At 55.3% G+C, this 12,677-nt stretch overlaps 5 protein-coding genes across 5 annotated transcripts; 1 reads left to right on the forward strand and 4 right to left on the reverse strand.

Annotated features, from left to right (window-relative positions):
* Positions 1-339: 339 nt before the first annotated feature.
* Positions 340-3,339, reverse strand: J4E86_008222 (uncharacterized protein; the record flags this gene model as incomplete). The annotated part of the gene is made up of 3 exons (XM_051448736.1): positions 340-353; positions 398-2,573; positions 2,731-3,339. The coding sequence occupies 3 exons, from the start codon at positions 3,337-3,339 to the stop codon at positions 340-342; spliced, it is 2,799 nt and encodes a 932-aa protein (XP_051300332.1).
* Positions 3,340-3,917: 578 nt separating this feature from the next.
* On the reverse strand, positions 3,918-4,893 carry J4E86_008223 (uncharacterized protein; the record flags this gene model as incomplete). Its single annotated transcript, XM_051448737.1, has 2 exons — positions 3,918-4,742; positions 4,873-4,893. The coding sequence occupies 2 exons, from the start codon at positions 4,891-4,893 to the stop codon at positions 3,918-3,920; spliced, it is 846 nt and encodes a 281-aa protein (XP_051300333.1).
* Positions 4,894-5,358: 465 nt separating this feature from the next.
* Positions 5,359-7,798, reverse strand: J4E86_008224 (uncharacterized protein; the record flags this gene model as incomplete). Its single annotated transcript, XM_051448738.1, has 2 exons — positions 5,359-5,371; positions 5,394-7,798. 2 exons carry the CDS (start codon positions 7,796-7,798, stop codon positions 5,359-5,361), a joined length of 2,418 nt encoding a protein of 805 aa, XP_051300334.1.
* An 878-nt stretch (positions 7,799-8,676) lies between these two features.
* Positions 8,677-11,295, forward strand: J4E86_008225 (uncharacterized protein; the record flags this gene model as incomplete). Its single annotated transcript, XM_051448739.1, has 1 exon — positions 8,677-11,295. One exon carries the CDS (start codon positions 8,677-8,679, stop codon positions 11,293-11,295), a length of 2,619 nt encoding a protein of 872 aa, XP_051300335.1.
* A 583-nt stretch (positions 11,296-11,878) lies between these two features.
* Positions 11,879-12,304, reverse strand: J4E86_008226 (uncharacterized protein; the record flags this gene model as incomplete). The annotated part of the gene is made up of 2 exons (XM_051448740.1): positions 11,879-12,277; positions 12,299-12,304. The coding sequence occupies 2 exons, from the start codon at positions 12,302-12,304 to the stop codon at positions 11,879-11,881; spliced, it is 405 nt and encodes a 134-aa protein (XP_051300336.1).
* Positions 12,305-12,677: the final 373 nt, after the last annotated feature.

Here is a 12,677-nt window from a genome sequence, read left to right on the forward strand (position 1 = left end):
CTCGTGTTCATCCTTCGTCTGCATCATCAACATGAGCTCCTACAATACTGCGTAGCTGCGGCCATACGCATAAAGCGAAAACAAAAAGAAACAAAGCGCAATAGCAGTAACTCATAGAAAAAAGCCGTGTCACGCGGACCGTTTAGACCGTCTTCACACACAATGCTCGCATCCACCTATCGAGATCTTCGCTCAGAAGCATACCCCACATTCGTCGAAACAGTCGTCTTCATATCGTTATTCGTAATCACACTGTTGGTATCCCACGTCCCCGCCTCGGAAATAGCCGGGCTCGTCTGTCTCCTTGGTGCCCTCGGCCTTTCAGAACGGTGGTAGGACTTATTCTGGGACACCTGCGTAGCAGTAGCAGGCCCGTTGTTAGCGTGAGTGATCTCACTGCTTGTGTCCCAGGTGCCGGAGTCAGACCCGTCGTCAGAGAAACTGTGGTGCTCGTGCTGCTTTCGGAGTTGCTCGACTCGCTTGAGCTGCTCGAAGGGGCCGGGTGGGTAGCTCGATGGGCCAAGGTCGCTGAATTGCGCGGAGGGGTAGGGGACGTTGGTGGACACTGTTGTGGGAGGCGCACGTTGAGTGAACTCACTAGCGGTGTCCCATGTGCCGGTATCGCTGCCGCTCAGCCTTCTCAGCTGGCGGTGCATTATGCTTGAGTAGGGGACGTTGGTGGAGACGGTCGTGGGAGGCGCGCGATGAGTAGTGATCTCGGTATTGGTGTCCCACGTCCCAGTGTCGGAGACGTCATCATCAGACGCGTCATCGTCGGACACGCTGGGTCGGCGTAGCTGTCGAGGAGGCTGTGTGAAACGAGGGGTGTTGGTAGAGATAATTGTAGAAGGAGCGTTGTAGGAAGGGTAGGGCACGTTCGTAGACACGGTCGTAGGGGGAGCACGGTGGGTATTGATCTCAGTGTTGGTATCCCAGGTCCCAGTGTCAGACACTTCATCGTCGGAGACCTCCATCCTCATTGAGTTGCGAGGTGGTGGCATAGACCATCGTTCCGACTCGTCCACGTGTTGTTCCATAGGGTAGGGCACATTGGTCGATACGGTTGTGGGAGGCGCACGTTGAGTGACCTCACTGCTGGTGTCCCAGGTACCGCAGTCGGAAATGCTTCGTGATCGCTTCAGCTCCCAAGGCATTCCTGTAGGATAGGGAACGTTGGTCGAGACCGTGGTCGGTGGAGGACGCTGACTGATCTCAGTGCTCGTGTCCCAAGTGCCAGCGTCAGAGATGCTGCGTTGCCGCCGTATCTCCCTGGACTCTCGCTTCAACTCTTTCGAGTCTCGTCTTGAGTCGTACATGAAAGGATAGGGTGCGTTGGTCGTGATGGTTGTAGGCGCAAAGTCGTGAGTCATGATGCTGTTGGTATCCCATGTGCCAGCATCGGAGATACTCCTTTGTCTCTTGACCTCTCGTGATTCTCTCTTGGCCTCTCTCGACTCTCGGGATTCTCTCGTCAAGTTTGATTCCTTGGTTGAGTCCTTGCTGCCTCTTTCCTTCCTTCTCTCGCTCTTCACACTCTTCTCGGAGTGTCTAGCGCTGCCATGGGAGCCCTTCACCGGAGTGTTGGGATATAAAGCTTTCATAGCAGCACCACGCGTCTCGTACACATAACGAGCCTTTTCGCGCTCGGTTTTATCCGAACGGTCACTCTTCTCTGTCCGATGGCTGCGGCTGCTCTTCTCGGTTCGCTCGCTCTTGTCTGTTCGTTCGCTCTTGTCTGTCCGCTCACTCTTTTCGGTACGTTCGCTCTTATCGGTGCGCTCACTTTTGTCGGTGCGCTCACTTCGATCAGTGCGCTCGGTATCGGCAGACTTAGTCGTGCGAATGCTTGCCGCATAACCGCTCTTTCTGCGAGTGTGATCCGGTCGAGGAGTGATGTCAAACAGCTCGTCCTCGATGGCATGTTCGGTAGATCGGCGAGTGTGCGTAGAGCGGCGTCGCGAATGCGTGGTAGAGGTAGACGTAGTTCGCGTACGTTGGGGCACCAGCGTTTCGATCTCATCGATGGCATCGAACATGTGAGACACCGTGTCTACCGGCGTAGGAGCTCGCGAATCGGGATGCTCGTGGATAGTGTCATCCGTCGTAGTCCGCGAGAAGGACGGCGGTAGGATCGCGCTCTCCACAGACTGGCGATGGCGTATGGCTTCCGCGATTTCTGCAGCCGTTGAAGGTATGTCAGGCTTCGACGCAGGTTTCGGCGGTGGTGGCGGGGGCTTCTTCCTTGCACTCGGAGCATGTGAGGGAGCCAAACTCTCGACGGGCATGCCAATGAAGTTCCTGGGCGACGTAAACACGGACGTCGGGGGCGCCGGCGGACGTGAGAAGGTAGAGCCTGGAGGTGGAGGCTTCATCTTGTCATCCGAGGAAGGATTAGAGAAGAGGTTCAACGCTCGCTCGATAGCCGAGAGCTTCTTGGGCTTCTCTGGCTTCTCCGGTGACATCGGACGTGACACTGGAGATTCCTCATCCGTATTCGTCTCGGCTTTCGTCGGAGATCGAGGGGCGGGGGGAGAGGGGGGAGGTGGTATCGGGTCGCGAGGAGGCGGGCAAGCCTGGAAAGCCAGCGTGTTAGCCAAGTGATCTGAAGCAGTCTTTTCATCTTACGTAGATCTCGATATATCGCGAGCCTGTCAGAGGCTGGGTGAAGGAAGCTCGAAAGCGGTGCTAGGAACGCTGGGGTAAGGTGAACACGCGGGTGGTGTTACGTACCGGCGGCGGAAACTTGCCCTCGTCAGTCGGACTCGTTAATGCAGTGGTATGGGGAGGCAAACCAGCAGATTTGAGCTCCTCCATTCTCGTCACAACTGGCTCTGCATCATCATACAGAGCCAGCCCATGGTGGAGAATGCAGCCTTCGTCACGCTGCTCTTCGTTGTTCTGGAAGATCTCGTGCTTCGATTCGCGGTATACAACCGGGAAGATCCTGAGTAACAATTGTCGTTGCGAATCAGGAGGAGGTGGGTCATCCGTCGCTGAGCCTGTTTCTGGGCTGTAAGCTGGCCAGAACTGGTTGCTGGTAAATTGATGTTCTTCGTCGTGCAGCGCAGGCATGACGGCGGTGATCATTTCGCGCTCGAGACGAGCAAATCTCCATGTCTCCGCAGCGACCTTCACGATGCGCTTCACGGCGATCTTGATGCCTTCTTCCTCTTTTGGATCAGCAAAGTGTCGGATAGCGTTGACGATCTCCTCGACAACGGTTCCGGCAGCAGTATTGATGCGCTGCTTCGCGCCAGTGCTGGTAAAAGCAGCAAGGAGTGTTTGTTGTCGCCAAATCGCTTCTTTGCGGGTGCTCTTCTCGCGAATGTGGTGGCTCATCGAGGAGAAAAGAGAGTCGGCTTTGTCGTAGCGGCGTCCAAGACTGAACAGGAATGGGCCAAAGACACGGAAAGTAATGAGCTTCGATACAGTGTGGGCGATGTATGCGGTTCGGACTTGTCTGGAGGCAATGCTATCACCAAGGAAGGACGGTAGGTTGGACGGCACTTGCGCAAGATCCTCCGGCGGCGGCCTTACTGGAAGGTGAACGAAATGGGTTGTAGCAAGATCGATGATTTGCCTTTGAAGCTGAGTGAAGGATACCAGGCTAGACGCGATGATGTTAGCGAGCGACTCTGTACTGAACAAAGCGACAGTGAAGGGACGCGATAACAAACATCGCATTACGCGAGCGGTAGACGAGAAAGACAGTGTATGGCAATACACGGTGGCTTCCGTTGCATCATCACAGCCGCCGGCCAGAAGATAAGCAACTGATCTCGGTGCACTTCATTGCCCGTTGAAGGATAACGAAGCGCACCCAAACCGACCACCATCAACCAACACTGGCGGCAATGCAGCCCCTGCTACCATCGTGCCGGCATCAAGAGCGAATGTGCAAAACGGGGAATCACTTACTAGTAGCTGTCGCCCTTGCTCTTGATCTCGGCGATGTCACCATAGCATTCCATCATCTTCTCAAGTCTAGACTTCTCCGACTCAAGGTTGCTGGCAACGCTTCTGATGACCTCCTTCTCCCTCTGACTCTCGGCTCTGAGTTGGTCGAACGAGTTCATCAGCTCATCCTTCTCTCTCGCCAGTTGATCGGCTCTCGCTGCTTCTTCCCCAGCCCGGCGATCTGAGTCTTCTCGCATCTTCTGAAGGTCGTCGCGCTCCCTGATGAGTTCTTGCTCTCGGTCAAGAGCTGCCTGAAGCTGAGCCCTGAGCTCAGCCGCCTCGGCAGCATCTTGCCCAGCTTGCTTCAGCTTCTTGTCGAATTGGATAGCAAGGGCGATCTTCTCCGCATCGTGTTTCGTGTTCGTGGCCTCCTTCCATTCGTCGAAATCTCTCCATGCTCTTTCCCTCTCCTCGGCAGAGGTCCTCTCCAGCGTGCGATGCACATCTTCCAGCTCTTTGTACCTGTCCTCCCACGACCTCATGGCTGCATCCAGTACCAACTTGGTCTCTTCGGCGTCTCTTCTAGCTTTCTTGGTTTCAGCAATCAGCTCTCGGAGCTCTCTGACTTGCTCTTCCAGATTCCCGATCTGAAAGTGTAGTCTGGTTGCCTCGGCTGAATGCCTGTCTTCCAAGTTGCGAATCTTCTGCTTCAGCTCACCAATCTCACCATCCTTTGCGCGGAGTTTCTGCTCTTGCTCAGCAGTTTGCCGACGAAGCAGGTCCTCCCTAGCACGCAGTTGGTTGTGAGTCTCTTTGTAATGCGCAAGTAGAACGTGCAGATCAGTCTGCGGGATATGTGAGAGTGCGTCGCCAGACACGTGTTCGATTGCAGGTCGACTGGCTAAAACATGTGAATGAAGGTCTCTAGAACCAGAGGAGTCCTGTCGATGATGTGGGCTGCCATAAGGAGGGTACCCGGGTGGGTATTGGCTCCATGATTCCTGGTAGGGAGGGGAGGAAGAATGCGACGAAGGGCCGTAAGGATTGGGGTTAGGCGCGGGATAACCCTGCTGACTCATGCCGTAGGCATGATCTGGGTAGTGGTGAGGCGGCTGGGCTGGCGGGGCATAGTAGCTGGGATGATAATTTGGTGGAGGGGCCGGATAGGTGGGCTCAACAGGCACTCGGGATGCAAAAGCGCTACGTGGTTGATGTGGGCCTAAGTGGGACCGCGACACTTCATGCGCTTCACCGCTAAATGGACGCCTCGACGCTATCCTGTTTTGTACTAGAGCAGAATCTGAATCGTCGTCGCTGTCAAAGGTGGGAGCGTGTCTAGAGGGAAACATGTAGTTAGTATCGTAATCCATCAGAGTTCGGCCAGGAACCTTATGTATCTCGAGCATGTTCGCTTTGGGTCCGGCGTCGTGGTTGACGGTCCGCCGAAGAAGCGCCGAGAGACTACCTCACCGGACTGAGAAATGGAATTCACATACCTTGGTCGAGCTTTACTCATTGGCGGGCTCGGGGCCGCAGGTCTGTTATCCTCAATGAGCTGTGCCACAGCATAAGGCTTCGGTGCATGGTTTGGACCCGCTTCGTGTGTTCTAAGCTTCGGTGCATGTGGCGCGAAAGATCGATACGATCGAAACGGTCGATCAGAGACTGGAGAACGATCATGCATGTCAGGTACTCCCGAAGGAGGTGACGGAGCACGTGCTGATTCGATCATGGATCGACGTGCGATGAATGGTATCTCGGCTTGCTCACGTGACTCGTCCTGGGCCAGCCGTTCCAACCGTTCTGCTTCCTCTCTCTGCTCTTCCGCAAGGACATCCGCAGCTGCTCGGGCTTTCCTAGCAATTCGAGCCTCTTCGGCTCTCTCACGTCGTAATTGTTCCTGCCGGAGTTCTTCCTTCTCTTGTCGAGCACGTTCGGCAGCAGCTGCAGCTTCGACCTCTTCCTTCTCTTTCCGAGCCTTTTCGGCGACTGCAGCGGCTTCGGCCTCTTCTTGGATCTCCGCGGCCCTCCGTTCTTCTTCCATTAATGCCAGAAGCTTCCTCGCTTCGACAATCTGCTCTAACTTCTCTTGCTCGAGCCTTTCACGGGCCAGTCGCTCTTGTTCGAGCCTCTCGGTCTCCTTATGCTGCTCTTCCTTCTTGGCTCTCATGGTTTCCAGAGCCCGTTTCACGGCTTCGGCAGCTTCCAGCTCTTCCTGGGCCTCTCTTGCGCGTCGCTCCTCCAGTAGTCTGTTGGCCTCGGCCTCCTTCGCTAACCTCTCGTGCTCGATTGCTTCTTGCTCCAATCTCTTCAGTTCTTCTCGCTGTGCGTCTTCCTGGGGTTGGGCGGCCTGCGCTAGCGAGGCAGATTCTTGAGCCTCAGCAGCAGCCGCTGCTTCGGCCTCAAGCCGCTCTTGCTCTTGGTCGGCATGCTGTCTTGGTACTTTGTCTTGGGCAGCTACGACGAGCTCTTCTATCGGCTCAATGTGGGCATCTGTAGATGAAGTCTCGGGAATAGGCTCAGGCTGTGTGATTGTCTCAGGGGCTTCTGGTGCTGACATTCCTTCGACAGGCGCATCTGGTAGCCCGACGTCCACCGACCGTTCGACTGTTATTGGAAGGGCCTCGGACTCTGGTTCCGGTGCTGATAGATCCTCGACTGTAAAAGCTTCGATGATGTCGTCCTCATCACTCCCAACTGACACCACTGATGGAGCCTGAGGGGCAGCGGGAGCCTCTGGCGCTTCTGGTACTTCAGGTGCTTCTGGTACTTCAGGTGCTTCGGGTACTTCAGGTGCTTCGGGTACTTCAGGTGCTTCTGGTACCTCTGGCGCTTCTGGGGCCTCAGGCACTTCTGGTACCTCTGCTGCTTCGGGTGCTTCGGGCGCATCCGGTACTTCTGGCGCTTCGGCAGCTTCTGGTGGTTGCGGTGCCTCTGGTGCTTCTGGCACTTCCGGCGCTTCGGGAGCCTCGGGAGCCTCGGACGCTTCAGGTACCTCTAGTAGTTCTGGCACTTCGGGAGCCTCTGGTGCCTCTGGAACTTCTGGTACTGTGGGTGTGTCTAGGGCTTCGGGTGCCTCTGGCACTTCCGGCGCCTCTGGTACTTCAGGTGCTTCCATTATCTCTGGTGCCTCTGGTGCCTCGGCTATCTCCGCCGGATCTTGCTCAGCTCCGTTCTCCTTAAGACCGCCATCCATCTGGTCTATCGGTTCGATAGCTTCTTCCGTGGTGGTAGTAATTACTTCAGGTTCTGCTTCAGGCGCTAACTCCGTTGTGGATTCTTGTGGCGGGAGTGTGTCTTCAACCGGCGTGTCTGCTGGTTCAATAGAATCTTGAGTTGGAACGAGGTCTGGCTGGGGTGTGGACTCTTCGTCTAGTTGTAGGGTCTGCTGTTCCTCCGGAGTATTTTGCTGCTCTGCATTGGGTTCTGGGTCTTGCGTGTCTCCAACCCAAATAACCGATGACTCTTCATCTTCTTCTGTAGTATGATGCATGTCTTCAGCGCTTTGCCCGGCAATCTCTGACTCCACGGCCTCGGTAGTATCCGCTGGCGACCCAGATTCCTGCTCTTCCCCCATAGGTGGATCTAGCTCTGCAGCAGGTATGATCTCAGTGGCCGGTGCCTCTGCAGCCTCGTCTGGTATAGTCTCTATGGTCTCAGGGTGTTGTGAGGGTGCAGATGTGGACTCGTCCACCAGCGTGGGAACCGTACCCTCGTCGGGCTCCACTTCGGAAGCGGTTGGCATGGACTGCTCCCCGGACTCTGCTTCTGTGGCTGATTCCTCTGCTGTCAATGGAGCTTCAGGCGCATCAGGAATTGGTTCCGCAGCATTCGTTGGCACGTTGTCAGGTGGAGCAACGGGCTCCACCGGTTTCTTGCTGCTTTTCTTCTTCTTTGCCATAACGGCCGCCAAACGTGATAGTTCTTGTAAATAGCGTTAAAGACAACAAGAACTCCCAAATCCTGCGCTGGCGTTTGCGCTTCTCACGTTGAGCTCAGATACTCGCAAAAATTAGAAAAGGCGCCTGTTAACGGGGCATGACGACGGGGAACATGTCAAAAAACAACGAGCACGCGCGAAATCAGCATATAAGGAATGCGGCAGTGAAAAGAATGGAAGAGGATAGTACAAGCTGCAAACGCCTTCCCGCCCAATGGGAGATTGGCAGGGAAGTGCCAGCTCATCGTAAACTCGAGCGGTCTAATTTATATGCCCCGAGCGTTGCGTTACCAGCCATCGTATGCGACTTCGCGTGTCTGGTACAATTACGTCTATATGGTCTTGCTGCGCTGCTCACTCTGTACGACGATGGCGGCCAGCGACAGTGGACCGGCCACAGGCCATGGACCGAATTCTTTGTTGATGTTTACTGTCGGACAGCGATTCAACGAGCCGATATGCACGCGATGACGCCGCTGGGGCTCGAAAATTGAACCTCATGCAGCAGTGGCAGGGAGGGCGTTGTGGCGGTCTCCGGTTGGACAAGTTAGCTGCATATGAGCCTCGAAAGGAGCGCACTACAGCGGGTGCTAGCGGGAAAAGAGCAGCGGTGTGTGTGAAGATGCAGAAAAGAGGTGCGTTGTCAACAGCCTTAGCAGCTCTTGGCCCCACTGTGCCTAGCGCGCTTGGGCCCGTGGAACTTCCTCCGCGCTCCGACGCGACGCAGCCTCGACACGGCTGCTGGACTCCCATCACGCGCTCTGCACCCCCAACCGGCCTAGTACTGAGCATGTCACTCTGCGTTCGAGTGCTCTCCAGGTCCATCAAACGGGGGCGGCATGGCTAAGCTTCGGGCTACGCGCAAAAAGCCGATCGTCGTCTCATCCGAGTCTGAGGCGGATGATTCACATACACCGCCTCCCGCGCGTCCCAAGAGGGGCACACTAACAGGCGTCGCGACTGGGGCGCATGGAGAAAAGAAGGCTACCCGATCCAAGACACGTGCAGCCTCGCCCACGCGATCGCGAGCAGTTCCTACTAAGAAGTCTCCAGCCAAATCGCCGGCTAAAGCAAAGCCAGCATCCAAGCCCATCACTTCTTTCTTCAGTAATATACCGCGCTCGCAGTCGCTGCACCCCACGCCGAGCCCTGAGAAACCGGCCCTGTCAATTGAAGATGTAGACGATATCTTTGATTCCTCAGACGATGCGCCGTCCATCAAGCCCCCGAAACCCCTCCCCGTTCGTAAGAGACCGATCGCTGCGACAGCGCCAACGGACCCTGCCAATGCTGTGAGCAACAGGCAGAAGTTCTTGCGAACAGCGAGCGGAGCGCGTAGTACAACACCGCTATCCACAACACCGATATCGTCCCAGCCAGCGCGGCAGGATACAGAAGACCGGCGGCCGTGGACTGAAAAGTACGGCCCAGTGTCGCTCGATGAGCTCGCTGTGCATAAGAGGAAGGTGGCGGACGTGCGGACATGGCTCACTGACGTCTTCAGCGGCAAGGCACGCAAGCGATTGCTGCTGCTCAAAGGCCCTGCTGGCAGCGGGAAGACCACCACTATGTCCCTGCTGTCCAAGGAACTGGGCATCCACATGCATGAATGGAAGAACCCTATAGGTTCCATGTCAACCTCCGACAGTTTTGTGTCCGCTACTGCACAGTTCGAAGAATTCGTTGGAAGGACTGGAGCCTTTGGTAGTCTGGCCTTCGATGAGCCGACAATGAGTGCCCAGACGGCTTCGTCGAACAGTCAGACTGAAAGGCAGAAGCAGCTGGTCCTAGTAGAGGAATTTCCGAATACATTCACACGTACTTCTTCGGCCGTTCAATCTTTTCGCTCTTCCGTCCTCAACTATCTTGCTGCCAATACGCAATCAGCCACTGCTTTCTTTTCGACCCAGGTCGATCCCGAGCAGCCAGTGACCCCAATCGTAATGATAATATCCGAGACCCTGCTGTCTACCAACACGGCGGCAGCCGACAGCTTCACTGCACATCGGCTGTTGGGCCCTGAGATTCTGACCCATCCCGGAGTGTCTGTTCTCGAGTTCAACCCAATCGCCCCCACATACATGACAAAGGCGCTAGAAACGATTGTTGTCAAGGAGGCGCGCCAATCCGGGCGCAAGAAGACTCTAGGGCCACAGGCAATTCAGCGTCTTGCAGAACTTGGAGACATCCGCAGCGCTGTCTCCTCCCTCGAATTCCTCTGCCTGCGAGGTGATGATGCGGAAGGCTGGGGCGCGAAGGTCAACCTCACGAAGAAGAAGGGCCCGAAAGACATACCGATGACGAAGATCGAGCAAGAGTCGCTCGAAATGGTGACGCAGCGCGAAAGCACTCTCGGCATCTTTCATGCTGTTGGGAGGGTTGTGTACAACAAGCGTCTACCGGAGGACCCTAACACACCCATGGCACATCCACCGAACTGGTTTCCCGAAAGGCGAAGACCGAAGGCCTCGGAGGTCAATGTCGACACTCTCATCGATGAGCTGGGTACCGATACCCAAACCTTTGTCGCTGCTCTACATGAGAACTACGTCCTGTCCTGCGGCGCTGCAGATAGCGAGGAAACCATGGATTCTATCGAGGGCTGTATAGAAGCTCTTTCCGATGCCGACCTTCTATCGCCGGACCGCTTCGGCGCTGGCGCTGGCCGACGGGCCCTCCAAGGTACTAGTGCGGACAATCTACGTCAAGACGAGATGTGCTTTCAGACGAGCGTGCGCGGGCTTCTGTATAACCTGCCATATCCCGTCAAGCGCGTTGCACCGCCTCCAGGCATCATGGGCATCAAGGCGAAAGGCCAAGGAGCAAGTGGTGGAGCGGCCAAAGGCAACGCGTTTGTCATGTACTATCCGGCGTCGCTACGGATATGGAAACAACAGGAAGAGATTGAGGGCTCACTGGAGATGTGGGTATCAAAGGCGCAGCGTGGTGAGCTCTTTTCGACAGGGTCAACTACATCGAAAGCGGCTTTCTTGAGCGGAGGAGTCGAGTCGTGGAAAGGCAATACCTCGTTTTCACAGCCCTTATCAGCATCCGGCTCGAAAGATGCCGAAGACGATGCGCCAGCTTCAATTCACCTTGGAAGTGGCGGCTCGGCGCGAAATGAAATGCTCCTGGAACGTCTACCTTACATGACCACCATCTTGCGCAAATCACGCATGCCGAACCCATACACAGCAGCCACCGTGCGCGAAATCCGGAAGATCACAGCCTTCACCGGAAACGCTCTCTCTGGTGCCACTGAAGAAGATGATGCTGAGGAAGACATTCGCCCTGGCGAGCAAGAGCAGTGGTCTACGGACAAACCGACTCTGGAGACGCCGAAGAAGAGAGGACGAGTGAAGTTTGAGAGTAAGGCACAAGAGCCGGAAACAGCGATTGCTGGTTTAGCGGACAAAGGTGCTAGTCTCACGTTGAGTGATGATGATATCGAGGATTGATCGGATGGTATGGGGTTGTACAGTATAATATCTTGAAAATGCCACTACATGACGAAGCTGTATGGTGGAGAGCCCCTATCAACTTGCATGTGGCGTGTATAAACAGGACGTACGATATACAAAAGGTAGGAACACATGCGCATTGGACAAATCGCATTCGTCCCCATTGGCGTTCTTTGCAGTTCCTTCCCTTGCCGCCTTTCTGCCTTCTTGTCTTCCATCTTCCCGTCCCAATAGTCGCGATTTTGGAAGTTTGTCGCCGGATCGCCTCAGACCCATGAGACAGGTACAAGATACTACATTCTGTTCACTGCCCACACTATACAGTGCTCTCGATTATGCTGAAGCCACCAGATAAATTGCGGTGCCGCCTCATAAGCAAAGGGCTAAGCCTGTTCCGCGGGCTAAACGCGCAAACGCATTGTTACCACCTCTTGCGGCTACATCGATCGCGTCACCAAAACTTCAGTCTACCAAACAACGGTCTCTCTCTACGAGCTTTTCTGGCTGCTTCAGCTGCTTCAGCGGCGTCTTTTGCTAATCGCACTCCAGCTTAGCCAACGAACAAGAGACATACACAACACTATGTCAACGCAAACTCACCATTAAGCTCATCTGCAACTTTTTTCATAGCTTCCAAAGCCTTCTCAAAGAACGGTTTCAGCTCTAAATGCTCAGGGCCGAATTCATGCCCTCTGATGTCATACTGCTTGAACCAGGCCTCTAGGGAATCAATTGGCGAGTGGCCGCGCGGATCCCGAGAAGGAAGCCTGGGGTCAGCCCCGGCGTCGAGGAGCAGATTGACAATAGGGAGATTTTGCTTGAGATGGGCAAAGTCGGCGGGCCAGCCATCTTCGATTGCACAGTCTAGCGGGCGGCCTACACCGCGGGGGCGCGTGTCGACTTCGTTGGGAGAGAAGCCTTCGGATAGAGCAGCGCGCATGGCGGCAAGGCGGGTTTCGATGGGCTCATAGGACATCGGCTGTGTTAAGAGCGGGCTGACTACCATGGTGATGGATTGGGCTTCGTTGGCAAGAGTTGAAGATGGGAGCAGGAGTGGAACCAAGAACGGTGTTTGTAGGAAGTTGCACGTCGTAAGTCGCGCTGAATTGCGGGTGTAATGTATGTCGCTGCTGCCTGCGCGATCGCAATGTAGCCAGAGGGGCTTCGTGGTAACGAAGACACACGAGGTGATGTACTCCAGTTCTACTCTCTAGAAAGATGAGCCTGTATACTTAAATATTGGAAGTAGTACGGGTTCGAATTGACGCGAGGCCTGCCCAGGTGATATTGCTGTCGGTCTTGACGTTCAGGCTGTCTGTCGCCTGGGGCTGCTATCAAAAGATTCCCCTGAATTCGCTACTGTTTTGGTATTGATGACC

This window comes from Alternaria arbusti, assembly GCF_024043155.1.
Source record: "Alternaria arbusti strain BMP 1465 chromosome Unknown scaffold_12, whole genome shotgun sequence".
Classification (NCBI taxonomy): domain Eukaryota; kingdom Fungi; phylum Ascomycota; class Dothideomycetes; order Pleosporales; family Pleosporaceae; genus Alternaria; species Alternaria arbusti.